We start from the raw sequence: 25,649 nt of genomic DNA, 5'->3' as shown, positions 1-25,649 counted from the left end.
TTCAGAGTGCTGCTCCTTATTTACTGTTCTGATTTTGGAGTTTTTTTTAATTACATTTTAATTTTCGGGCTGTATGGCCATTTTCCAGAGCTTTTTAAATTCTGGAACATGGTGATACAGTCCGAAAAACAAACAACCCTGTCTCCCCAGCTGTTTCTGAGCAGCAGGGTTGGTTGGTAAGGCTGGCACTGTTGTGAGCCTGTAGGCAACCAGAGCAAAACAGTAGGGAAAATGGGGTTGTTCCCCTGCCCCTTAATCCTGGCTCTTGTGCAAGAGAAAAGCCCTGCCCCACGGCGACCCATGGCTTAACAGGTGCCAATCCGGGTGCCAAAGTACCCAAGCTTTAAGGAGGGAGATCCCCGATGAATGGCCTTTGGATCTGAGCGGGATGTGATGCGCTCTCCGAGTGGCGCTTACATAAGAGTCCTTAGGGTGCACCCCCCCACCCCTGTCCCCAATTTGTTGCCATTAGAACGAGGTTTCTTTTTTAATTGCTTTGCTGTGGACACACAATGAACCTGCCCTCTCTTGCCATCGTTTGAAGGTGGTCCTTGTTCTCCCATTTGGCCTCCTCTGAGCGCCGCAAAGGCCGGCCCTTTGTCCTGCCTTCCCTGCAGCCAAATTGGGACCCCCCCCCCTCCCAACGCTCCTGTTTGTTTCTCCATCCTTCCTCTCTCTGCTGCCTCCCGGTTCCCTTGAAAATGCCCCTTGCGGCTGCTGTTCCTCTTCGTAGATTTAACCCTCAGCTGGTTTCCTTCTTTCTGGAGTCTGTCTCTCAGAAAGGCCCCCGGAAACACAAAGGGAGATGATGCAGAGGGACCTTTTGCAAAGCATTTTCCCAGGAAAAAGCATGAAAGAGAGATGCACAGACCCAGGTCTCTCTCTGATTATTCTGCCACTATTTATTTGTCGTGTCAGAAGCAAACCAAGGGTACAAGTTGTAATGGATTTGCAAACAGAGAGATTTTTTTAAGGAAAAATAAATAAATAAATAAATAAATAATAAAACTTTATTTATATCCCGCCACCATCTCCCCACGGGGACTCGGGGCGGCTTACATGGGGCAGTGGCCCAAACGACATAAGAACAAAATATAAGCAACACAATAAATCACAATATAAAAAGATAAAACAATAATACAATATACCGTGTTTCCCCGAAAATAAGACAGTGTCTTATATTAATTTTTGCTCCCAAAGATGTGCTAGGTTTTATTTTCAGGGGATGTCTTATTTTTCCATGAAGAAGAATTCACATTTATTGTTGAACAAAAAAGTGAACATTTATTATATACTGTACAGTAGTTGTCATCACAAACCAGCATAACCAGACAAACTGTGAATCCTATCAAGAATTTCTTGTTACTACCATTATTTCCATGTACAACTGGTACGTACATTTACCAATCCTGTATGCTCTGGTGTTCTGTCTGGCAGACGCAGGGCATGCTTCCAAACAAAAACTTTGCTAGGTCTTACTTTCGGGGGAGGCCTTATATTTAGCAATTCAGCAAAACTTCTACTAGGTCTTATTTTTTGGGGATGTCTTATTTTCAGGGAAACCGGGTATCAATATAAACAACAATACAAGATAAAAATTTCATTTAAAACACATAAATGGTATTAATACTAAATGTCTTTTGTCCAGTAGCCTCTGGTGTTGCTGTTAGAAGGTCCTCCATTGTGCATGTAGCAGGGCTCATAATGCATTGCAGTAGGTGGTCTGTGGTTTGCTCTTCTCCATACTCGCATGTTGTGGACTCCACTTTGTAGCCCAATTTCTTAAGGTTGGCTCTGCATCTCCTGGTGCCAGAGCACAATCTGTTCAACGCCTTCCAAGTTGCCCCATCTTCTGTGTGTCCAGGAAGGAGTCTCTCATCCAGCGTCAGCCACTGATTAAGGTTCCGGGTTTTAGCCTGCCACTTTTGGACTCTCGCTTGCTGAGGCGTTCCTGCAAGTATGTCTGTAGATCTTAGGAAGCTATTTCTTGATTTAAGGCATTGGCGTGCTGGCTGATACCCAAACAGGGGATGGGCTGGAGATGTGAATGGCTTGATCCTTTCATTGTTGGCTGCTACTTCCCAATGGATGTTAGGTGGTGCAATGCCAGCTAAGCAATATAATTTCTCCAGTGGTGTAGGATGTAGACATCCTGTGATAATGTGGCATGTCTGTGTTCCACACTGGGCATGCGTATTCAAAAGCAGAGTAGCAAAGCGCAAGGGCAGATGTATGTGGTTTTATAACTTGTTTTATTGTTGTTTGATTTGTTTTACTGCTTGTTTTTATATTGTTGATGACCGGGCTTGGCCCCATGTAAGTCACCCCGAGTCCCTTCGGGGAGATGGGGCGAGGTATAAGAATAAAATCATTATTATTATTATTATTATTATTATTATTATTATTATTATTATTATTATTATTATTATTATAGATGTCTTCACTGTGTCTGGTTGTGATCCCCAGGTTGTGCCAGTCAGCTTTCGTACAATGTTATTTCTAGTGCCCACTTTTTGCTTGATAGCGGCTGAGGGGGAAAAGGAAAGGGCCTGAGGTCTGAGGATGCCTGCTATAGATGTGGGTGAAACGTCAGGAGAGAATACTTCTAGAACATGGCCACACAGCCTGGAAAATATACAGCAACCCCATGGCTGATATTCTGGCTGCATGTTTGGGAGCTGCCCATGCTTTTCACCCTTTGGGACTGGATCAAGATGTGGCAAATGGACAGCGAGCAAAGCACTTAAGGCGATCTATTTCTTGGGAGAATAAGAGGCGCCTTGTTCGTGGTGCCGCCTTCCAAACCCGTGGTGAGCATGAGCTGCTTCCCTTCCCTCCCTTGCTGCTGTTAGAGCCTTTGGGGCTTTGCGTTTCCGATGGAGAAGAAATGGAACAGAAGGAAAAAGAAGGAAGGAGCGGGCGCTGCGTGGAAACTAGGCCACGGCTGTCAGCCTGGAAGGAAGGGGAGCCGGCTTCTCCGTGACTGGTTGAAAGCCCCTTCCCCTTTAAACCGCATCGGGGAAGCTGTAGAAGCCTTGGCAAGGCCAGGACCTTCCTTGAGGGCATGGTTGGGGGGCAAAGAGACGTAGAGATCGTAATGGGAGTCTGCCTGGCAGAACACAACGGAGATGTATTTCGTCTCCCTTGGAGCAACCTCTGGGTCCTGACCTCTTCTCCTTCAGTAGCCAGTGCTTTCTAGCCTTGCTCTTTGGTCGACTCAGAGCATCCATTAACCTTGGAATGGTTTGACATTGCAGCAGACTTCTGACCTTGCATTTCACTTTTGGAAATCAAAAGTGCTTTTAAAAAACACGCAATATGAAATAGTGTCACAGTATGTTATAGCGCTGAGCTGCTGAACTTGCGGACCGAAAGATTGTGGGTTGGAATCTGGGAAGCGGAGTGAGCGCCCACTGTTAGCTCCAGCTTCTGCCAACCTAGTAGTTCGAAAACATGCAAATGTGAGTAGATCAATAGGTACCGCTCCGGCGGGAAGGTACAGTAGAGTCTCACTTATCCAAGTTTTGCTTATCCAAGTTTCTGGATTATCCCAGCCATTTTTGTAGTCAATGTTTTCAACATATCGTGATATTTTGGTGCTAAATTCGTAAATACAGTAATTACAACATAACATTACTGCATATTGAACTGCTTTTTCTGTCAAATTTGTTGTAAAACATGATGTTTTGGTGCTTCATTTGTAAAATCATAACCTAATTTGATGTTTAATAGGCTTTTCCTTAATCCCTCCTTATTATCCAAGATATTTGCTTATCCAAGCTTCTGCTGGCCCATTTAGCTTGGATAAGTGGGACTCTACTGTAATTGCATTCCATGCAGCCACATGACCTTGGAGGTGTCTTCGGCCTAGAAATAGAGATGAGCACCAACCCGCAGAGTCGAACACGAACACCTTTACCTTTATACCTACCACACAGATGAACAAGAATAGTAAGTTTATTAAGAAAAGAGTATCTAATATATAATTAGATTCAAAACACATCCATAAGCTAGATTTCCAGAAGCATAACAAAAAGCACTGACCAACTCTGAATGAGAATTCCAAAAATCACTTAAAGCAAAAGCAAGAAACCGTAATCCAGGGGTTGTTGCACTTAAACTAGAATTATATCCAAAAGCTGGAAAGCATGAACATGACCATAATCCAAAGGCTTGATACTTGAACTTGACTACAGTAGAGTCTCACTTATCCAAGCTTCACTTATCCAGTGTTCTGTATTATCCAACGCAGTCTGCCTTTTAGTAGTCAATGTTTTTGTAGTACGTAAATGTTGCAATGTTTTGGTGCTAAATTTGTAAGTACAGTAATTACTACATGACATTATTGTTTATTGAACTGCTTTTTCTGTCAATTTGTAAAACATGATGTTTTGGTACTTAATTTGTGAAATCATAATGCAATTTTATGTTTAATAGGCTTTTTTCTTAATCATAGAATCATGATTCTATGATTAAGAAAAAAGCCTAGTAAACATAAAAAAACCTAAAAAAAACCCATAAAAAGCCTATTAATCCCTCCTTATCATCCAACATTTTCGCTTATCCAATGTTCTGCCGGCCTGTTTATGTTGGATAAGTGAGACTCTACTGTATCATCCCAAAGACTTGAAACTTGAAACAAGATTTATAATCCAAGCAAAAAGCATGGAACTTAAACAGGAAAAACAGATCCAGACTCAAGAACAGAACTTCTAACTCAGAGTTCCCAAGACAGGCAACTTGACACATGAAAATCCAGTGTTGATCTCCTCGCCGAACATTGATTACAATTCCTTAGGAATATTCCCGCTTGCCCCTGACATCCCTCTTTCTCACACCTGGGTTCTCTTTGTTTATCTTTCAGTCTCTGGGAAGATCGCATTTGTTTCTGTTTTGCACTATCCCTTCGGATCTGTAATGCTGGGCTATCTGTAACTCTCCTGTCTCTCCCACATTCCTTTCAGAGTTAGCCCAAAACATTCCCATCGTCTCAAAAAACACTTTCACTTTCCCACACAGAAATACCAGGCTGAACCTGAAAATCCTCATGCTCAGAGGCTTCACAGGCCTCAACAACATCTCAGGGATCAAAACTTTGATAGAAGAGTCCTTCATGCCGACTCTCGTGTCTCCCTGTGAGTAAGGCACCCGAAGGCAGAGAGGGGGCCTCATGACGCCCCCTCCTCTTATGGGCCACCCTCCCATCCCATCCCATCGCTCTTCCCCCAGAGACACCTGAATCCACTTTGCGGCTTCTAAAAAGCCTCTCGCGTCCATCACTTCCCAGCCGTTTCAATGGGCCTCTATTTTGGGAAGCGGAAAAAGCTCTCGTTGACACTGCAGTGAACAGAAAATAGTCGCAACCGATATTCTTAAAATACCCTTCCTTTTTCTCAAAGATCTGGAGCACGAGGCAATCCCCCTGGGCCTCGTCTCCAAATAGGAAAGGGCTTCGTAGATTTGCCGGGTGTGCCTCTCTGGGTAGCGGGAGAGATATAATAGGAGCAGAGTGATGCGCTTTTCTCCCCGACCTTGACATGTTTGGCAGATGCTGCTGGGACGGTTGCCTGCCTTGTTGACACTTATAGCTCTTTTTTGATAGTGGGGCATGCAGCACCTGACCAACCATACACCAATCTTCCATCAAACCGCCATCATCAAAGTATTTTAAAGAACGTTTGTATTATATATTGTTTAAGATGTATTTTAAAAACTTCTTCTACAAGCCATCTAGGTCCCATTTAGAAGAAGGGTCAGAAGATCAATCGATTGAAAGACTGCCAGACAAGTTTGGGGACATTCATTTCTGTGAATTCTCCGGGATGTATGGCCATGTTCCAGCAGCATTCTCTCCTGTTTAACCCACTGCGCCACCGAGGGCTCCTATTATTATTGTTGTTGTTGTTGTTGTTGTTGTTATTATTATTATTATTGACACTACGATATAGTATGACACAGCAAATGAGATCTATATGCTGGATTTCGTATCACAAAATCCCAAGTCAAACACTTCCCAAGTGTCTAGGACTGTGTGATGTAGCACACAGATCCCAGCCAGGTGGCCTTTTGCAGTTGACAGATCGTGATTTTGTCAATGTCTGTTGTTTCCAAATGCCAGCTAGATCTTTTGGCACGGCCCCCAGTGTGCCCATCACCACCGGGACCACCTGCACTGGTTTCTGCCAGACTCTTTGAAGTTCTATCTTGAGATCCTGATAGCGGCTGAATTTTTCCTGTTGTTTTTCATCAATGCGACTGTCACCTGGGATGGCGACATCAATAATCCAAACCTTTTTCTTTTCCACGACTGTGAGGTCTGGTGTGTTGTGTTCCGGAACTTTGTCAGTCTGGATTCGGAAGTCCCACAGTATCTTTGCGTGCTCATTTCCCAAGACTTTTGCAGGTTTGTGATCCCACAAGTTCTTTGCTGCTGGGAGGTGTTACTTGAGGCATACGTTCCAATGGATCATTTGGACCACATAGTTGTGCCTCTGTTTGTAGTCTGTCTGTGCGATTTTCTTACAGCAGCTGAGGACCTGATTTTTCAATCTTGGCCTTAATTGCATTTGTCCTGATGGCTTGCTCCTGGGCTGCAAGCATCAGGCTTTCTATCTCCTTCTTCAGGGTCCCATTCGTGAGCCATAGCCAGGTCTTCTCCTTATCAACCTTTCCTTCAATTTTTTCAAGGAACTGCCCATGCAATGCTTTGTTGTGCCAGCTGTCAGCTCTAGTTTGTAGTGCAGTCTTCTTGTACTTCTTCTTCTTCTTCTTCTTCTTCTTCTTCTTATTATTATTATTATTATTATTATTATTATTATTATTTTTAACCTACTGCACCGCGTGGGGTTACTGGTGTCTCCCTTGCCAGATAAGGACACAGGTTGACAACCAGGGAATGTGATGTGCCATCAGGGTCCCTCCAGGAGCAGGTTGCAGTGCAGTGATTTCAGACTGCCTTTTGACTACGATACGGTGAGCGGCTGCATTTAACAGAGATTCTGTGCCGAGTCCTTGATACAATGATGTGGCTGGCTGCGGGGTGGGTGCTGTCAGAGGCCCTCCCCCACAATGGGCCCCTTCTGGAGCAGGTTGCTGAGATGATGCCTCACGGGGACCAGACTCTTCCTGGCTTGCAGGTGTTGGCATCCGTTGGCCTCATATCTGAATGCGGCCACTTGCCTCCCTGGGACCAGTTGTGAGCGAAACCCAATCTGCTTCTCAGAAATGACCGTCTTCCATGTTTCTGCGTCATCGGTGGGGCATCTCAGGCGTTTCCACGCAGAAGGCCCTTCAGCTGTTGGTGGGGATCACAGCAGCTGCGGATTCCTTTCTCCGCAGACCCTCTTTCTGAAGAAGGACCCCCACCAAGCCCCCCAGAGGCTCAGCAAAAGGCAGGAGACAGCTGAGCAAAAGAGGCATTTGTTTGCAGCGAGGAAATTAGAAGCAGGCTTCTCCCTCCGCGTCCCACATGGATCACGGCTGTGGTCCGACAAAGATGGTCACCAAAAAGGAGATTCGCTTATTTATTTTAATATAATTTTTATTATGAGAAAGTTATTTTACAGTACAGTACTTTAAAAAAATTAAAATTAGAGGTGGGGAGGGTGAGAATATGGGAAATGAAGGAAAAGGATTTGTGAAAGAAGGGAAAGTTTAGAAAAAGAGAGATAGGAGGTAGGACAAGGGAATAGAAAGGGGAACTTGTTGACCTCCAATCTCTTTCATCGTAGTTTAAAAGTCTTTGTTTATATTTTACTCTTCTTTGTCTTCGTACCTCTTTTCTCTCCGTGTGGATCAATTTCCCACATATCTTCCTTAGATTTAAATCATCATTTTCATTTTTTCTTGATTCATATAATTTTGAATACTGTTCAATCTGTTGTTTTTTGGGAGGGCTCCCTAGTTGCAAATTGTCCAAGCTCAAAATGTCTAATATTTTTAGTAGCCATTCATCTACTGATGGAATTTGTTTGACCTTCTAGTTCCTCGCATACGATATTCTTGCTGCTGTTACAAAATAGTTGAATACAATTTCTTTATTTCTATCTAGTTCAAAGTCTAGCATTCCTAGAAGGGAATACAGTAGAGTCTCGCTTATCCAACATAAATGGGCCAGCAGAACATTGGATAAGCAAAAATGTTGGATAATGAGGGATTAAGGAAAAGCCTATTAAACATCAAATTACATTATGATTTTACAATTTGGGCACTAAAACATGTTTTACAACAGATTGGCAGAAAAAGCAGTTCAGTACATGATAACGTTACGTAATAATTACTGTATTTACAAATTTAGCACCAAAACATCGCAATGTATTGAAAACATTGACTACAAAAACATTGCCTACTAAAAGGCAGACTATGTTGGATAATACAGAACACTGGATAAGCGAAGGTTGGATAAGCGAGACTCTACTGTATTTGGGTTTCATTTGAATTCTTATTTTCAGTATTTTCTGGAATTTTTCGTGGATATTCTTCCAATAATTATTTGCTATTTTAAATGACCACCACATGTGGTAAAAGGAGCCCGCATGTGTTTTGCATTTCCAACATTTGTCTTGTAAGTTTTTATAATATCTTGCCAGTTTTATCTTGGAGTTTTATCTTGCAGGGGATGATGATGATGATGATGATGATGATGATGATAATAAGGGCCGGATCCCACATGTGGGTGGTTTCCTGCCCCGAAGCCTTCTCCCCTTTGAGCCCCGTCCCTGATAAGGAGGCCTTGTAATGAGGGCTGCAACTCTGGTGGGAAATGCCTCCTGCCTCGCTTTCCTGCTCGGGACTGATTGAATGGCTATTCTTGGCCTTTTTAATGAATTATTATTCGGTTCTGGAAATAGATCAAACCAGGGGCTTAGAGCCCTTTTGAGAAGGGGCTGAAAGGGAGGGCGATGGACGGGGTAACTTGAGGGCAGCTGGCCTCTTTGGCCCGCTCTTTCTTTCCCAGGTCCCTTGAATGCAGCCGCGAGGGGCTTTGTCCCTTGTCCTCAGGCAAACCCGAAGGCAACCTTGGCAAGAGAGAGGGAAGGAGAGAAAGGAGGGAAGAAAAGCAGGGAGAGATGGAGAGAAGGAGGGACCCTCTTGCATCCAAAGAGAGAGGCAGACATGGTTGGTCAAAGATACGCAGATTTACCCACTGGGGCAGGCATGGGCCAACTCCAGCCCTCCCTCTAGGTGTTTTGGACTCCAACTCCCACAATTCCCAACAGCCAGTTAGGAATTGTTGGAGTTGGAGTCCAAAACACCTGGAGGGAGAGGCGAAGTTGGGCCATGCCTACGCTAGAGGACTCTTCTATGTACAGGCAGTCCCCGTTCTGTAGGTTTGTTCTCAAGTTGAATCTATATGTAAGTCACAACACGGCCAGGGTTGCTGCAAGTTTTCCCGATTGTATGGCCCTGAACAAGTCGTGTTGTCTCCTGACGTTTTGCCTGCATCTGTGGCTAATGGCATCCTCAGAGGTTCTGTTGGCAGTGAAGCAAGTGGAGTGTTTATATATCTCTGGAATAAAGTCCAGGGTGTGAGAAAGAACCCTTGTCTGTTTGAAGCAAATGTGGGTGTTGCAGTTAGCAAGCTTGATTAGCCTTGAGTAGCCTTGCAGCTGCAAAGTCAAATCAGTGAGAGTATCTGCATTGAGGTAGCCTGGGCTTTGTTGCGTGGAGGCACCCTTTGTTTCGGAGGTGTTAACTGGCCCTGATTGTTTCCTGCCTTCTGAGTGTTGCTGAACCCTTTTCTCTCCTCTTGAGTTTAGCTGAAAGAGGATCTGGAAGGCGTCTAGTAAGCTGCTTTGGGCAGGCCAGGGAAAATGATTACAGTAGAGTCTTGCTTATCCAAGACTCGCTTATCCAAGGTTCTGGATTATCCAAAGCATTTTTGTAGTCAATGTTTTCAATATATCATGATATTTTGGTGCTAAATTCGTAAATATAGTCATTACAACATAGCATTACTGCGTATTGAACTACTTTTTCTGTCAAATTTGTTGTATAACATGATGTTTTGGTGCTTAATTTGTAAAATCATAATCTAATTTGATGTTTAATAGGCTTTTCCTTAATCCCTCCTTATTATCCAAGATATTCGCTTATCCAAGGTTCTGCCGCCCCGTTTAGCTTGGATAAGTGAGACTCTACTGTGCTGCTGCTGTTGTTGTTGTGTTGCTGTGAGTTTTCCGGGCTGTATGGCCATGTTTGAAGCATCTATGGCAGGCATCTTCAGAATTCTTTCTCCCGCCCTGGACCTTCCACAGATATAAACCTCACTGGCCTAGTTTCCAATATACCTCACGACATCTGAGGATGCCTGTCATAGATGTGGGTGAAACATCAGGACAGAATGCTTTTGGAACATGACCATACAGCCCGGAAAACTCACAGAAACCCAGTGATTCTGGCCATGAAAGCCTTCGACAACACATTGCCCTTTCTTATGGGCTTCCTTGCTTTGCCAGTTCTAACCTCCCTCCCTCCCTCTTTTGGGTCCCAACAGACAGCTCTGCCTGCTCCTGAATGCAGAGAACATCTTCCACTCCATGGCGGACATCCTGCTGCGGGAGGAGGACCTCAAGTTTGCCTCCACTATGGTCCACACGCTCAACACCATCCTCCTCACCTCCTCTGAACTCTTCCAGCTGCGCAACCAGCTCAAGGACCTCAAGACTCCGGTAGGTCATTGGGATGGCTGGGCATTGCATGGGGCCAGCCTTGCTCCGTCTGCCCAAAACACGTTGTGCAGATGAGCTATTGAAGGTGGATCCTTGGGGATGAATGAGAGGATGGGGCATTGCCCTCTTCTCCAAGGATTCATGGGCACCCAGACAGCCTTGAGGTGCTCCATGTTGACTTGGCCACTGGGTTGAGAATAAATAGATTTGGAAGATACCCTAAAGGCCATCTAGTCCAACCCCGTTCTGCCATGCAGGAAAGGCACAATCAAAAACCCCTGGCAGATAATAATAATAATAGCAGTAGTAGTAGTAGTAGTAATAATAATAATATGGTAATAAAGGAAAGGAAAAAGGTTTGGATCATTGATATTGCCATCCCAGGTGACAGTCACATTGACGAAAAACAACAGGAAAAACTCAGCCACTATCAGGACCTCAAGATTGAACTTCAAAGACTCTGGCAGAAACCAGTACAGGTGGTCCCGGTGGTGATCGGCACATTGGGTGCCGTGCCAAAAGATCTCAGCCGGCATTTGGAAACAATAGATATTGACAAAATCACGATCTGCCAACTGCAAAAGGCCACCCGACTGGGATCTGCACGCATCATCCAAAAATACATCACACAGTCCTAGACACTTGGGAAGTGTTCGACTTGTGATTTTGTGAAACGAAACCCAGCATATAGATCTTGTTTGCTGTGTCATACTATGTCGTTGTGTCAATAATAATAATAATAATAATAATAATAATAATAATATAGTAGTAGTAGTAGTAATAATAATAATAATAATACATATACATCACACAGTCCTAAATATTTGGGAAGTGTTTGACTTGTGATTTTGTGATACGAAATCCAGCATATATATCTCGTTTGCTGTGACATATTGTGTCTTTGTGTCAAAAATAATAATATTAATAATACACTTTATTGATATTCTGCTCTTCTCCCTAGGGGACTCAGAGCAGATTACAGTATTTACGTACATAAACAAACATTCAGTGCCCTTACAATCACAGATACAGTGAGACTCACAAACATAAACAAAGGCAAGGCTTCTCCTTTTGTTTCCGGTGCTCATTTCTGGCTTCGGGGAGGTGCTTTTTCTGCATTTTTAAGCTGAGGAGCCTGTGTGGCCGGCAAGATTGGTTGGAGTGTGTCTTGCTTTAAGCAGTACCTATTTATCTACTCACATTTGCATGTTTTCAAACTGCTAAGTTGGCAGGCAAGCTAGGGCTGACAAATGAGCTCACTCTGTCTCACGGATTTGAACTGCCAACCTTTAGGTCAGCAGTTCAGCCAGCACAAGGGTTTAACCCATTGTGTCACCACGGCCCCATCCAGCCTCTATTTAAAAGCTTCCAAGGAAATAGCTTCCACTTCGCACTGGCCTCCTTAGGGCCTGGCTGCTTGGTGGGCTTGTGGGGCGTGGACCCCTCCCTCGGTGCTCCCGCCTTTGCTTTGCCTCCCCAGGAAAGCCGGAACCTCTTCTGCTGCCTCTACCGCTCCTGGTGCCACAACCCCGTGACCACCGTCTCCCTCTGCTTCCTCACCCAGAACTACAAGCACGCTTACGACCTCATCCAGAAGTTGTATCCTTCCAATGTTTTGTTTGTATATATGTGTGTGTGTGTGTGTGTGGTGTGCTGGCCTCAGGAGCTGGTGACTGTCTGATGGAGTCTGCTTTAATTGCTATGTTCCCTCTTGGGATCTGTAGTCTTCTGCATACAGGCTGTCGCCGAGTTACAAACACCCAACTTACAAACTGGTTAAGGACAGGGCTGGACTGCATTGCCTTTGGGGGTCCCTTCCAAATCTCTGATACTATCTCTATCTCATACATACACACAAACAGGCAGTACCCAAGTTACAAATATCTGATTTATAAATGACTCCAAGTTTTGTTTTGGGTTTTTTTTCGTGTCAGGAGCAACCTGGAAGCTGCAATCTCAAAGCAGGCTCTGCTGCCCACTCCCCTCTCCTAAAGGAAAGGCCCCTTGCTTAGGCAGGGACTTGGGGTTTCCATCATAGAATCCAGTAGAGTCTCACTTATCCAACATAAACGGGGCTGGCAGAACGTTGGATAAGCGAATATGTTGGATAATAAGGAGATATTAAGAAAAAGCCTATTAAACATCAAATTAGGTTATGATTTTACAAATTAAGCACCAAAACATCATGTTATACAACAAATTTGACAGAAAAAGTAGTTCAATACGTAGTGATGCTCTGTAGCAATTACTGTATTTACAAATTTAGCACCAAAATATTACGATGTATTGAAAACATTGACTACAAAAATGCGTTGGATAATCCAGAACGTTGGATAAGTGAATGTTGGATAAGTTTTTTTTTTTTTCGTGTCAGGAGCGACTTGAGTCGCTTCTGGAGTGAGAGAATTGGCCGTCTGCAAGGACGTTGCCCAAGGGAAGCCCGGATGTTTTGATGTTTTTACCATCCTTGCGGGAGGCTTCTCTCATGTCCCCGCATGGAGCTGGAGCTGATAGAGGGAGCTCATCCGCACTCTCCCCGGGTGTGATTCGAACCTGGCAGCTTTCAGGTCAGCAACCCAACCTTCAAGTCACTTAGTCCACTACGCCATCTGGGGGCTCCGTTGGATAAGTGAGACTCTACTGTAATAGAGTTGGAAGGCCATATAGTCCAACCCCCACCTACATTGCAGGAAAAGCACTATCCAGGGATGAAACCCAATAGAAATGATCCCTACTGTATAGCAATTCCCAAATCTTGGTCTTCTAGGTGTTGTGCACTCCATCCCCCAGAAGCATTGACCATTGGCCAAAGTGAGTGAGGCTGCTGGGAGTTGATGTCCAAAACCCTTGGAGGACCTGGTGTGACTCTTGCCATGATAATTCACTAGTGATGCTCCATGGAGCAGGACCCTTTGAGTGACCTTCCTTAACACTCTTCTGCAGCGGTGACCTGGAGGTCACGGTGGACTTCCTAATCGAGGTGGACAAGCTGGTCCAGCTGATCGAGTGCCCCATTTTTACCTGTAAGCCCCTCCTCTTCCTCGGCCAGTGTGGTGTGCGTGCGTGCCAGCGTTTGCGGGCTGCGCACTTGGACACATATGCGCAGGGGCCCACTCCCTCCGCCTCCTCCTCGGTGTGAGCGGCGACGCTCGGCCCAAAGAAATAGAGCAGAAGTTATGTGCCTTTTTGCTGCTGCAAGACCCTCGCTTGCGCTCGCCCATTAGGGGCATGCGGCCGCACGGCGGGGGGCGGGACACTCTGCAGAATGTAGGTTAGCCATGCGGAGGATCTCCACAAAATCCCTTTGCCTGGGGGTCTCAAGTGGGATGTTCCAGTGCATCCATTATAAGAGACCGCTTCCCAGATACCCTGTTTCCTTGAAAATAAGACAGTGTCTTATATTAATGTTTGCTCCCAAAGACACGCTAGGTCTTATTTTCAGGGGATGTCTTATTTTTCCACAAAGAAGTATTATCTACTGTACAGTAGTTGTCATCACAAACCAGCGTAACCAAACTGTGAATCCTTTCAAGAATTTCTATATTATATTTTATTGCTATACTGTTTTTAAATTTCTGTTTTAAGTTTCTGTTTGTATGTAAATGTATGTTGTTGGGCTTGTCCCTGTGTAAGCTGCCCTGAGTCCCTTCTGGGGATACAAGAATAATGTTATTATATTATTATTATTTCTTGTTACTACCTTTATTTCCACGTACAACAATCGATGGTATGTACATTTACCAATCCTGCATGCTTCCAAACAAAAACATTATTGGTCTTACTTTCAGAGGAGGCCTTATATTTAGCAATTCAGCAAAACCTCTACTAGGTCTTATTTTCTGGGGATGTCTTATTTTCAGGGAAACAGGGTAGTTGCTGCTGCTGCTGAAAGGAGGAGGCTAGGTGACCCTGTTATGGTGCCTATGGGGCGCCAATGGGGCAGCATCCTCTCATTGGTGAGGTCTGGCATTAAACCAATTTTCAGTGCATAAGGGAGGCCCTTGCAAGTATTTTATTTTTTATATATATATATATATATATATATATATATATATATATATATATATATATATATATAAAAAGATTACACAAAAAAAAAGAAAAACTGAGATAAAGAAATATAAAAAATTAAAATAGAATTTTTAAAATTTTATTTATTTATTTATTTCTCACATTTATATCCCGCCCTTCTCACCCGAAGGGACTCAGGGCGGCTTACAATAATGGCAGCAATCCCTTGAACGGGGACCCATCCACACTTGCACATTCATCCCTGAGTGGTTTCTCTTTCATCCCTCCGTGATTTTCAAAATCTCCTCTTCACCTCCTTGCAGAAAGGCCTCCCGTTGCCCAGTGTCTTTGCTTTCCTTGCAGGAGGGTTGCCTTTTTTGCTGTGTTTTAACTTGCCTGTGCTTCCCAGACCCATAATCCCAGCGAGGCAAACCCTTTGCGTGTACAGATCTGCACACTGCTTATATTTATCTTGTTAAAAGTGTGGCTTTATTGCCTTGACCTCCCAGGACGGAGAGTGCAGGTGCTGGAAAGGCCGATGACCATGTGCCCCCTTCTCCTTTTTTTCCCCACTTTCTCTCCCGGTTCCAGACCTTCGGCTGCAGCTGCTGGACGTGAAGAGCAACCCCTTCCTCATCCGGGCGCTCTATGGGCTGCTGATGCTCCTCCCGCAGAGCAGTGCCTTCCAGCTCCTCTCCCACCGGCTCCAATGCGTCCCCAACCCGGAGCTCATGCAAGCGGCAGCCGCAGCGTAAGTCTGGCCCTGAGATCATTGTCCTGAAGAGACTTAGGCTGCATGGCCCTTTTTAACCTCAGAGATGAAATACACAGATTTTATTTTGCAAAATACAGTAGAGTCTCACTTATCCAAGCTAAACGGGCCGGCAGAAGCTTGGATAAGCAAATATCTTGGATAATAAGGAGGGATTAAGGAAAAGCCTATTAAGCATCAAATTAGGTTATGATTTTACAAATTAAGCACCAAAACATCATGTTATACAACAAATTTGACAGAAAAAGTAGTTCAATACACAGTAATGTTATGTTGTAATTACTGTATTTACGAATTTAGCACCAAAAAATCATGATATATTGAAAACATTGACTACAAAAATGGCTTGGATAATCCAGAGGCTTAGATAAGCGAGGCTTGAATAAGTGAGAGTCTACTGTAAAGAGACCTGCAGGTAGCGTGAAAAGTAAGTGCCACCCCAAGTGAGGTTTCACATGGGATTCTTATAGTTTTGCAGGAACAATTTCACACCTCTAAGCATCCTTCTGTTCCCAGGCCCTCTTTACTTTCATCCCCTTTCATCCTCCATATGGTACTTTTGATCAGTAGTTTTATCAACAGTTCAAGTGAGCAATTTCCCAACCATTCCCCAATTACAGTCATTCAATATACAGTAAAGTCTCACTTATCCAACATAAACGGGCCGGCAGAATGTTGGCTAAACGAATATGTTGGATAATAAGGAAGCATTAAGGAAAGGCCTATTAAACATCAAATTAGGTTATGATTTTACAAATTAAGCACCAAAACATCATATTAGGTAACAACTTTGGCAGAAAAAGTAGTTCAATACACAGTAATGCAATGTAGTAATTACTGTATTTATGAATTTAGCACCAAAATATCACGATATATTGAAAACATTGACTACAAAAATGTGTGGGATAATCCAGAATGTTGGATAAACGAGTGTTGGATAAGTGAGACTCTACTGTATCAGCGTTTTTCAACCTGGGAGGGTCACGAGGGGGCTTCAGAGGGGTTGCCAAAGACCAGTATTTTCTGTTGGGAACTTTGACCCAATTCAATCATTGGTGGGGTTCAAGGGGCTCTTTGATTGTAGGTGAACTATAAATCCCAGCAACTACAACTCCCAAATGCTAAGGTCTATTTTCCCTAAACTCCACCAGTGTTCAAATTTGAGCATATTAAGTATTTCTGCCATGTTTGCTCCAGGTGCGTCATTGTTTGAATCTACAGTGCTCTCTGGATAGTAATAAATAATGCATTAAAGCACTGAGCTGCTGAACTTGCAGACCGAAAGGTCCCAGGTTCAAATCCCGGGAACAGCGTGAGCGGCTGCTATTAGCCCCAGCTCCTGCCAACCTAGCAGATTGAAAACATGCCAATGTGAGTAGATCAATAGGTACCACTCTGGCGGGAAGGTAACGGCGCTCCATGCAGTCATGCTGGCCACATGACCTTGGAGGTGTCTACGGACAACTCTGGCTCTTCGGCTTAGAAATGGAGATGAGCACCAACCCCCAGAGTTGGACACGACTGGACTTAATGTCAGGGAAAAACCTTTACCTTACTTATATACATATATTATTAATAATATTATAATGTAATACAATATAATAATAATACACTATTATAATTATATATTATATATTACATGTAACATTACTAATAATATTGCAATATAGTGGTATAGTAAAAAAATAGTAATAAATAATGCTTGTATTGTGCTATGCTAATAATATAATATATTCTATGTAGATATAACTTATACACCGGCCTGAGTCCCCTTTGGGGTGAGAAGGGCGGGATATAAATGTCGCAAATAAATAAATAATAGGTAGGTCTGGTGCCATGCTGTAGCTCTCTCTTTTGTCATGTGACCAGGGCCGGCCCTGGGTAATTTTCAAGTGTAAGCAAACCATAGTTTGGCACAGTGAGAGTGGAAGAAGAGAGCCATGGAGATTTCCCCAAAGGAGTTTCCTCCCTCCGGCAAAAGCCTGGCCTAGGGAAACCTGGGGCGCATGACTGTTTCCTAAAACGAAATGCAGACAAGTTAGCCCAGTGCGGCTTTTATGTGCCCCATCTCAGCACAGTCTGCCCTGTGGGAGTGAGAGCGGCCACGACTTGCCCAGAGCCCGGACCCCTTCCTTTGTGTGGGTCCTTCCTTTGGGGTTGCAAGTATCTTGTGTCGCCGGCCCTTCGGGAGCGGGCTGGGGCTGCCTCCTCTTTCCATTGCTGGCCGGCACAATGGAGCTCGTCTTGAGTTTTGCCTATATTTGGTCACCCTCCGAGGGCTGTGCCTCATCCACAGGCATTTGGCATCTGGGATGGAAAATTTCCACTGGTGGGATCGCCATGGAAACAGGCCGAAGAGCCAAGAAGGAGACGGGGAGGCCTGATGTGCAGCCGCGTGGCCTGCAATCCTGACTTCCCCAGCATCCGCATCCTCCTCCTCCTCCCCAAGTGGGTTTGGCTTCTCTGGGGGCAAAAGGGGAGCCTGGGAAAAACCCGGCATGGAAGGTCAAAAGGACCAGTGCTGATCCTTCTTCCCTGGCATCCTCCAGAGACCCATTATTATTATGTTTATTAATCCCCTGCTTTGCTCTCCACAAGGAGACTCATGGTGGCTATGTATCTGTTATTAGTATTATTAGAATGCATTATTATTATTATTATGTTTATTAATCCCATGCTTTTCTCTCCACAAAGAGACTCAAGGCGGCTATGTATCTGTTATTAGTATTATTAGAATGCATTATTATTATTATTATTATTATTATTATTATTATTATTATGTTTATTAATCCCATGCTTTTCTCTCCACAAAGAGACTCAAGGCGGCTATGTATCTGTTATTAGTATTATTAGAATGCATTATTATTATTATTATTATTATTATTATTAGTTTATTAATCCCATGCTTTTCTCTCCACAAAGAGACTCAAGGTAGCTATGTATCTGTTATTAGTATTAGAATGCATAATAATAATAATAATAATAATAATAATAATATAATCAATCCCCTGCTTTTCTCTCCACAAGGAGACTCAAGGTGGCTATGTTATTAGTATTATTAGAATGCATTATTATTATTATTATTAGTTTATTAATCCCCTGCTTTCCTCTCCACAAGGAGACTCAAGGCAGCTATGTATGTTATTAGTATTATTAGAATGCATAATAATAATAATAATAATAATAATAATAATAATAATAATAATAATAAATCCCCTGCTTTTCTCTCCACAAGGAGACTCATGGGAGCTATGTATATGTTATTTGTATTATTAGAATGCATTATTATTATTATTATTATTATGTTTATTAATCCCATGCTTTTCTCTCCACAAAGAGACTCAAGGTGGCTATGTATCTGTTATTAGTATTATTAGAATGCATAATAATAATAATAATAATAATAATAATAAATCCCCTGCTTTTCTCTCCACAAGGAGACTCATGGGAGCTATGTATATGTTATTTGTATTATTAGAATGCATTATTATTATTATTATTATTATTATTATTATTATTATGTTTATTAATCCCATGCTTTTCTCTCCACAAAGAGACTCAAGGTGGCTATGTATCTGTTATTAGTATTATTAGAATGCATAATAATAATAATAATAATAATAATAATAAATCCCCTGCTTTTCTCTCCACAAGGAGACTCAAGGTGGCTATGTATCTGTTATTAGTATTATTAGAATGCATTATTATTATTATTATTATTATTATTATTATTATTATTATTATTATTATTATTAATCCCATGCTTTTCTCTCCACAAGGAGACTCATGGGAGCTGTGTATATTTTATTAGTATTATTAGAATGTATAATAACAATAATAATGTTTATTAATCCCCTGCTTTTCTCTCCACAAGGAGACACAAGGTGGCTATGTATCTGTTATTAGTATTATTAGAATGCATTATTATTATTATTATTAATTAATCCCATGCTTTTCTCTCCACAAGGAGACTCATGGGAGCTGTGTATATTTTATTAGTATTATTAGAATGTATAATAATAATAATAATAATAATAATGTTTATTAATATCCTGCTTTTCTCTCCACAAAGAGACTCAGTTACAGTATATTTATTAATTTGGGCCCCCCCATATCCTTTGATGCCTCCCGCCCTGCCTTTCGCTCCCTCCCCTTCCTCCTGCTGCATATGCGGCGCCATCAGACAGGCTGAGCGTCTGCTTCACTGTGACCTACATTCCGTTAAGCGGCAGCGGTGGTGGCGGCAGCGTTGGCAATGGCTTTCGTTACAAATGCAGCCGTCACGGCAAAGGAGAATAGAGAGACACCTCTCTGGAAAGCATCCCCCTTTTTTCCTCCTTTCTAGATAGGCCCATTGCACCCCATTCCCTGTGGGGAACAGGAGGGTTATGATGCAGGAGACACACACAGACCACCGGGTCCTTGGAATGAAGGGTTCTTTTGGAGAGTGCAGGCACTTCCAGGTTCTTCATTCCACACCCCGGTCAGTTCACAGCAATGCCTCTGAGAAGATGCTTCAGGAAGGGCCCTTAGAGGCCACTCTGTGCCTGCTTCTGGCATCTTTTGAAGGATGGATGGATGGAGGCCTGCCCAGACATTCTCCTTGCCATTTGCCTCCTGTGGAGGAGACCCTCTGGACGGACCATTCTGTGGTCCAGTCTCTCAGTTTCTGTAGAAATAAAGTCACTTGCTGTTTGAGGAAAAGGAGGTGTTTGTCCAGGGTTGCACATTGGGGAAGCATTGCCTGACTCATCTCTGTCTGTAGACCGGAGGAAGGCTTCCTCTTCATCTTCTCCTCCTTCTGCTCCTCCTTGTACTTCTTCATCTCCTTCTCCTCCTTCTTCATCTTCTTCCACTTCTTTTTCTTCCATTTCTTCTCCTTCTCCTGTTTAAGAAAAGTGGATGCTTGTCCTGGGTTGCAGGCTGGGGAAGCATTGCCTGGCCCATCTGTGTCTGCAGAGCAGAAGAAGGCTTCCCCTTCTTCCTCATCATCTTTATCATCTCCTCCATCTTCTCCTTTTTCATCTTCATCTTCTCCTCCATCTTCTTTCTCGTCTACATCTTCTTCTTCTCCTTCATCTCCTCCTCATCCTTTCTTCATCTTCTCCCTTTTCATCTTCATCTTCTCCTCCATCTTCTTTCTCGTCTACATCTTCTTCTTCTCCTTCATCTCCTCCTCATCCTTTCTTCATCTTCATCTTCTCCTCCATCTTCTTTCTCGTCTACATCTTCTTCTTCTCCTTCATCTCCTCCTCATCCTTTCTTCATCTTCATCTTCTCCTCCATCTTCTTTCTCGTCTACATCTTCTTCTTCTCCTTCATCTCCTCCTCATCCTTTCTTCATCTTCATCTTCTCCTCCATCTTCTTTCTCGTCTACATCTTCTTCTTCTCCTTCATCTCCTTCTCATCCTTTCTTCATCTTCTCCTTTTTTATCTCATTTTCCTTCATCTTCTTCTTTCTCTTCTACATCTTCTTCTTCTCCTTCATCTCCTCCTCCTCCTTTCTTCATCTTCTCCTTTTTCATCTCCTTCTCATCCTTTCTTCATCTTCTCCTTTTTTATCTCATTTTCCTTCATCTTCTTCTTTCTCTTCTACATCTTCTTCTTCTCCTTCATCTCCTCCTCCTCCTTTCTTCATCTTCTCCTTTTTCATCTCCTTCTATCCTTTCTTCATCTTCTCCTTTTTTATCTCATTTTCCTTCATCTTCTTCTTTCTCGTCTACATCTTCTTCTTCTCCTTCAATCTCCTCCTCATCCTTTCTTCATCTTCTCCTTTTTCATCTCCTCCTTCTCCATCTCCTTCTCATCCTTTCTTCATCTTCTCCTTTTTCATCTCCTTCCCCTTCATCTTCTACATCTTCTTCTTTCTCTTCTACATCTTCTTCTTCTCCTTCATCTCCTCCTCCTGCTTCATCTCCTTCTCATCCTTTTTTCATCTTCTCCTTTTTCACTCCACTTTTTTTCTCGACAAAGGACATTCAAAGCGGCTTGCCTGGCATCTTCTCTGGGCTCTAGCTTCCTTGCCTTTTAACTGTATTGTTTTGTTCTGGCATCTACCAAGGGGGTTGGCATATACATCAATTATTTCAACTGTAGTGGTTCCTTCCATCCTGGACATCCAGGACAGGCCCTGTGGGTTGGCAGGGGCCACCAGCGGGAAGGGTCCAAGCGGATAAGCTTGTTGCCTGAACAAGACCGACCGATCCTTCAGATTTGAGCCAAGGCAGCAGAAGATAACCAAGCAGCCATTGCCTTCCTTTCGATCTGGGCCTCCTCCTGTCCTTCTCCTTTTGGGTTCGCAAACCAACCGTGGGAGATTATGGAGTTTTTTTGCAGAGCGGGTGGATGGAAAAAAATATATAAAAGCTCCCTCTCCCACGGTTTGCGATGCACACCCCGGGGCCGGTTGCCAAGGCCCAAAGCCGTCACGAATGGCATTTCGCATCTTGGAAAATGAGTTTCCAAGGTGTTTGGGGCAGACGCCGTCGCTTTCTGGATTCCAGGGAACTGGGAAAAGCATCTTCTCTAACGGAGCAGCTGACATCAGCAAGACTTCTGGGGCGGTTTAGAGATAGATGCCTGGCTTGGTTTGGCTGGAAGGTTGTTTTGCACAACCATTCTTTCCCCAAATTGCAATCTCAGCCTCAATTTAAGAACCATCATATTTCCACTGGAGGAAGGGGACTGACATATTTATATCTATATCTCCCATGCATAGGGAGATTTCACTTCAGCTAAATATATATGAGGGTTGAATGAAAAGTAATGCCTCCACCTTCGTAACTCCTCAACAGATAGCAGTCCTGGTATACGGCAAATACTGGCTTGTTCAGTAGACTCTCCTCTATAGTTCCATTTGGCAGGAAGCCTTAGCATTGAACGGTTGTGTTGTTAAAGTGCGAAGTATGGAACCCTGCGCAGACGGGAAAGCCTTAGCATTGAACGGTTGTGTTGTTAAAGTGCCAAGTATGGAACCCTGCGCAGGCAGTCGGTCAATGCGACTTAAGCAGCATGCAGTTGCTGAATTCTTGACAGCAGAAGGTGTCACCCCAAAGGAGATTCATCAGAGAATGCAAGCTGTTTGTGGTGATTGTGTTGATGTGAGTACTATGCATCTTTGGGCAGGTAAGTTTAAAGATGCTGAGGTTGGAACATCTGACTTGCGTGACAAACAAAGAGTTGGACGTCCTGTGACAGCAACCACCGAGTTTCACAAGCAAAAGGTGGACAGATTGATTCAGGACGATCCTCGTATCACTCAGAGAGAAATTTCAAGCATCATTGGCATTTCACAAGAACGTGTGGGTCACATGATTGCTTTGCTTGGCTGTCGGAAGATCTGTGCACGATGGGTCCTGCGAGACGCCGGTTGCGGAAACAGAGTGTCGACTTCTTCCGTGACAGCTTCAGAAAACTTGTTCATCGTTGGCAGAAATGTATCCAATTGTCTGGTGATTGTGTGAAAAAGTAAATAGTGGTGGTTAAAGAGCACATTCTAAGGATTATTTCTGCGTTTGATTTATTAAAATATTCCTATCCAAACCCAAGTAATGAAGCTGGAGGCATTACTTTTAATTCAACCTCGAATGTATGTATATGTCCCTTTGGGAGCCTTGGTGGTGAAGTGTGTGAAAGCACTGAGCTGCTGAACTTGCAGACCGAAAGGTCCCAGGTTCAAATCCCGGGAGTGGAGTGAGCACCCGCTGTTAGCTCTAGCTTCTGCCAACCTAGCAGTTCGAAAACATGCCAATGTGAGTAGATCAATAGGTACCACTCTGGCAGGATGGTAATGGCGCTCCATGCAGTCATGCCGGCCACATGACCTTGGAGGTGTCTACGGACAATGCTGGCTCTTTGACTTAGAAATGGAGATGAGCACCAACCCCCAGAGTCAGACATGGCTGGACTTAACATCAGGGGAAACCTTTACCTTTTTATATGTCCCTTATGCAGATATTCTATCCCCACGTATCCTCTCTAACGGCCTTTGTCTCCTTTTCCTCCTCAGGGAGAGTGCAAAGACTGGTCTCGGGTTCAAGAAGGCAGCCAGCAACACCCCAATCGACTACGCGGAGCTGCTGCAGCACTTTGAGAAGGTCCAGAACAAACACTTGCAGGTCCGGCACCAGCGAGCTGCTCGGGGGGAGAACCTGGACCGGAGGGGTGTCTTCTGAAGGCCGGCCGACCCCTTCCTCCTTGTTGAAGGGACCAACGCGAAAGGCAGCGGGACAGCCGGGGGCCATAGTGATGCCACTGAAAAGCCCCCCCACTTGAGAAGATGGCTCTTCATCCCAAGAGCTGAGCAGTGAAGGCCTAGTCCTTGCCTTAGGGTGGCCGTTAGCCTTGCTGTGGCCACCAGAGGAGAGGGAAAGGCAAGTGGGTGGGTGGAGTGTGGACACTTCATGGGCACACCGGGCACAAGCCTCACTCCGATCTTGTGTACGGCTGCACAGCCTTAAAAGAGTCCAGACCCATAGCCCCCCCCCTTTCCCTCCCAATGATGCGTAGACATGGACAAATAGAGCGCTGGGATCCGCAACACCGAGGGCTTCTTTGTACGACTGTCAACATTTCCCTCGTTGAAATAAACAAATGGCCCAGAAACCCATCTCCTTTGGCTCTGTGCACACAGGCCTCCTGCTCTGGATCAGGACCACAACAGGGGCAACTCCTCCCCAGTTCATCCCATTGGACTTCTTGCCTTGGAAGGATGTTCCTGATGCTGAGGGGAAGAAGATGTCCCATCATCCATAGGCTGCTATGTAATTAGGGAAGAGTTGTGCAGCCTTCTCCAAGCAAGACATAATAATAATAATAATAATAATAATAATAATAATAATAATAATAATAATAATAATTTTCTTCTTGAGTCCCTATGAGGAAACAGGTGGGGTAGAAATAATAATAATAATAATAATAATAATAATAATTTGTGTTTAAGTATGAAGTATGGATCGCCAATGTTGCAATTCTAGGTGAAAGCAGGATTGTCGAGAAGCAACTGGAAAAGCTGACACTATACGAGGATTTAAAGATCGAACTGCAAAGACTCTGACACAAGCCAGTCAAGGTGGTCCCAGTGGTGATCGGCACACTGGGTGCAGGGCCTAAAGACCTTGGCCAGTACTTGAAAACCATTGGCACTGACAAAATCACTGTCAGCTGCAAAAGGCCACCCTACTCGCATCTGCACGCATTATTCGCCGATACATCACACAGTCCTAGACACTTGGGAAGTGTCCCATGTGTGATCCAATACTAAAAGCCACCACAGTGATCTTGTTTGCTGTGTACTCATCTTTTTGTGTATCAAATAATAATAGTAATAGAATCCCAAGAGTTGGAAGAGGCCCCAAGGGCCATCCAGTCCAACCCACTTTCTGCCAGGCAGGAAAAGCACAATCAAAGCCCTCCCGACAGATGGCCATCCAGCCTTTGCTTAATACTACTACTACTAGAGTGGACATACTAGAGGGGTTTTGGGGGACAGACTCAACATGATGGGAGTTGTAATTCACTCCGAATGAAGACACAGCAGTGTGACCCCCACCGACAATGGACCTGGGCCATATTTGGCACACACAACCCTCATGACCAATGAGAAAGACTAGAGAGGTTTGGGAGGAATTCACATTGATTAATAGGATTTGTAGGTACCGGGATGTATAGTTCACCTGCAATCTAAGAGCATTCTGAACTCCACCAATGATGGACCTGGGACTAACTTGGCACACAGAACCCCCATGACCAACAAAAATTAAAGGAGATCTTTGGGTGGATTTATAGGAGTTGTAGTTCACCTACGTCCAGAGAACACTGTGAACCCAAACAATGATGGGTCTGGACCAAGCTTAGCACACATACCTGATCTGCCCAAATTTGGAGTGTCTCGGGGTTAACCTGGCATGATGTGAGTTGTAGTTCACCCACAACCTTATGTGTTTAGTACAATTAAAACACTGACCTTTTTTAAATAACCTGGGCAACACCGGGTACCCAAGATTGTACAATAATAGTAGTAATAATAATAATAGACTCATAGACTTGGAAGAGACTCCAAGGGCCATCCAGCCAAATAGCAGTAGTAGTAGTAGTAATAAAAATAATAAAAATAATGGGATCCTAGAGTTTAAAGGGACCCATGGGCCATCCAGTCTAACTCCCTTTTTTCTGCCCTGCAGGAAAAGCACCATCC

The 25,649-nt window shown here is 43.8% G+C and overlaps 1 protein-coding gene across 1 annotated transcript in view; it reads left to right on the top strand.

The window, feature by feature from the left end:
• Positions 1-24,058, top strand: part of vac14 (VAC14 component of PIKFYVE complex) — a 72,400-nt gene extending 48,342 nt beyond the window's left edge. Inside the window, exons 15-19 of the mRNA XM_062961684.1 lie at positions 10,496-10,670; positions 12,151-12,269; positions 13,614-13,693; positions 15,273-15,432; positions 23,463-24,058. Coding sequence (XP_062817754.1) covers positions 10,496-10,670; positions 12,151-12,269; positions 13,614-13,693; positions 15,273-15,432; positions 23,463-23,628 — 700 coding nt within the window. The 3' untranslated portion in view covers positions 23,629-24,058. The remainder of the gene's footprint in view (positions 1-10,495; positions 10,671-12,150; positions 12,270-13,613; positions 13,694-15,272; positions 15,433-23,462) is intronic.
• Positions 24,059-25,649: the final 1,591 nt, after the last annotated feature.

This window comes from Anolis carolinensis, unplaced genomic scaffold (genome assembly GCF_035594765.1).
Source record: "Anolis carolinensis isolate JA03-04 unplaced genomic scaffold, rAnoCar3.1.pri scaffold_9, whole genome shotgun sequence".
NCBI classification, from domain to species: domain Eukaryota; kingdom Metazoa; phylum Chordata; class Lepidosauria; order Squamata; family Dactyloidae; genus Anolis; species Anolis carolinensis.
The sequence above is the reverse complement of the archived record's forward strand: the minus strand, read 5'-3'. Positions and strand labels throughout refer to the sequence as shown.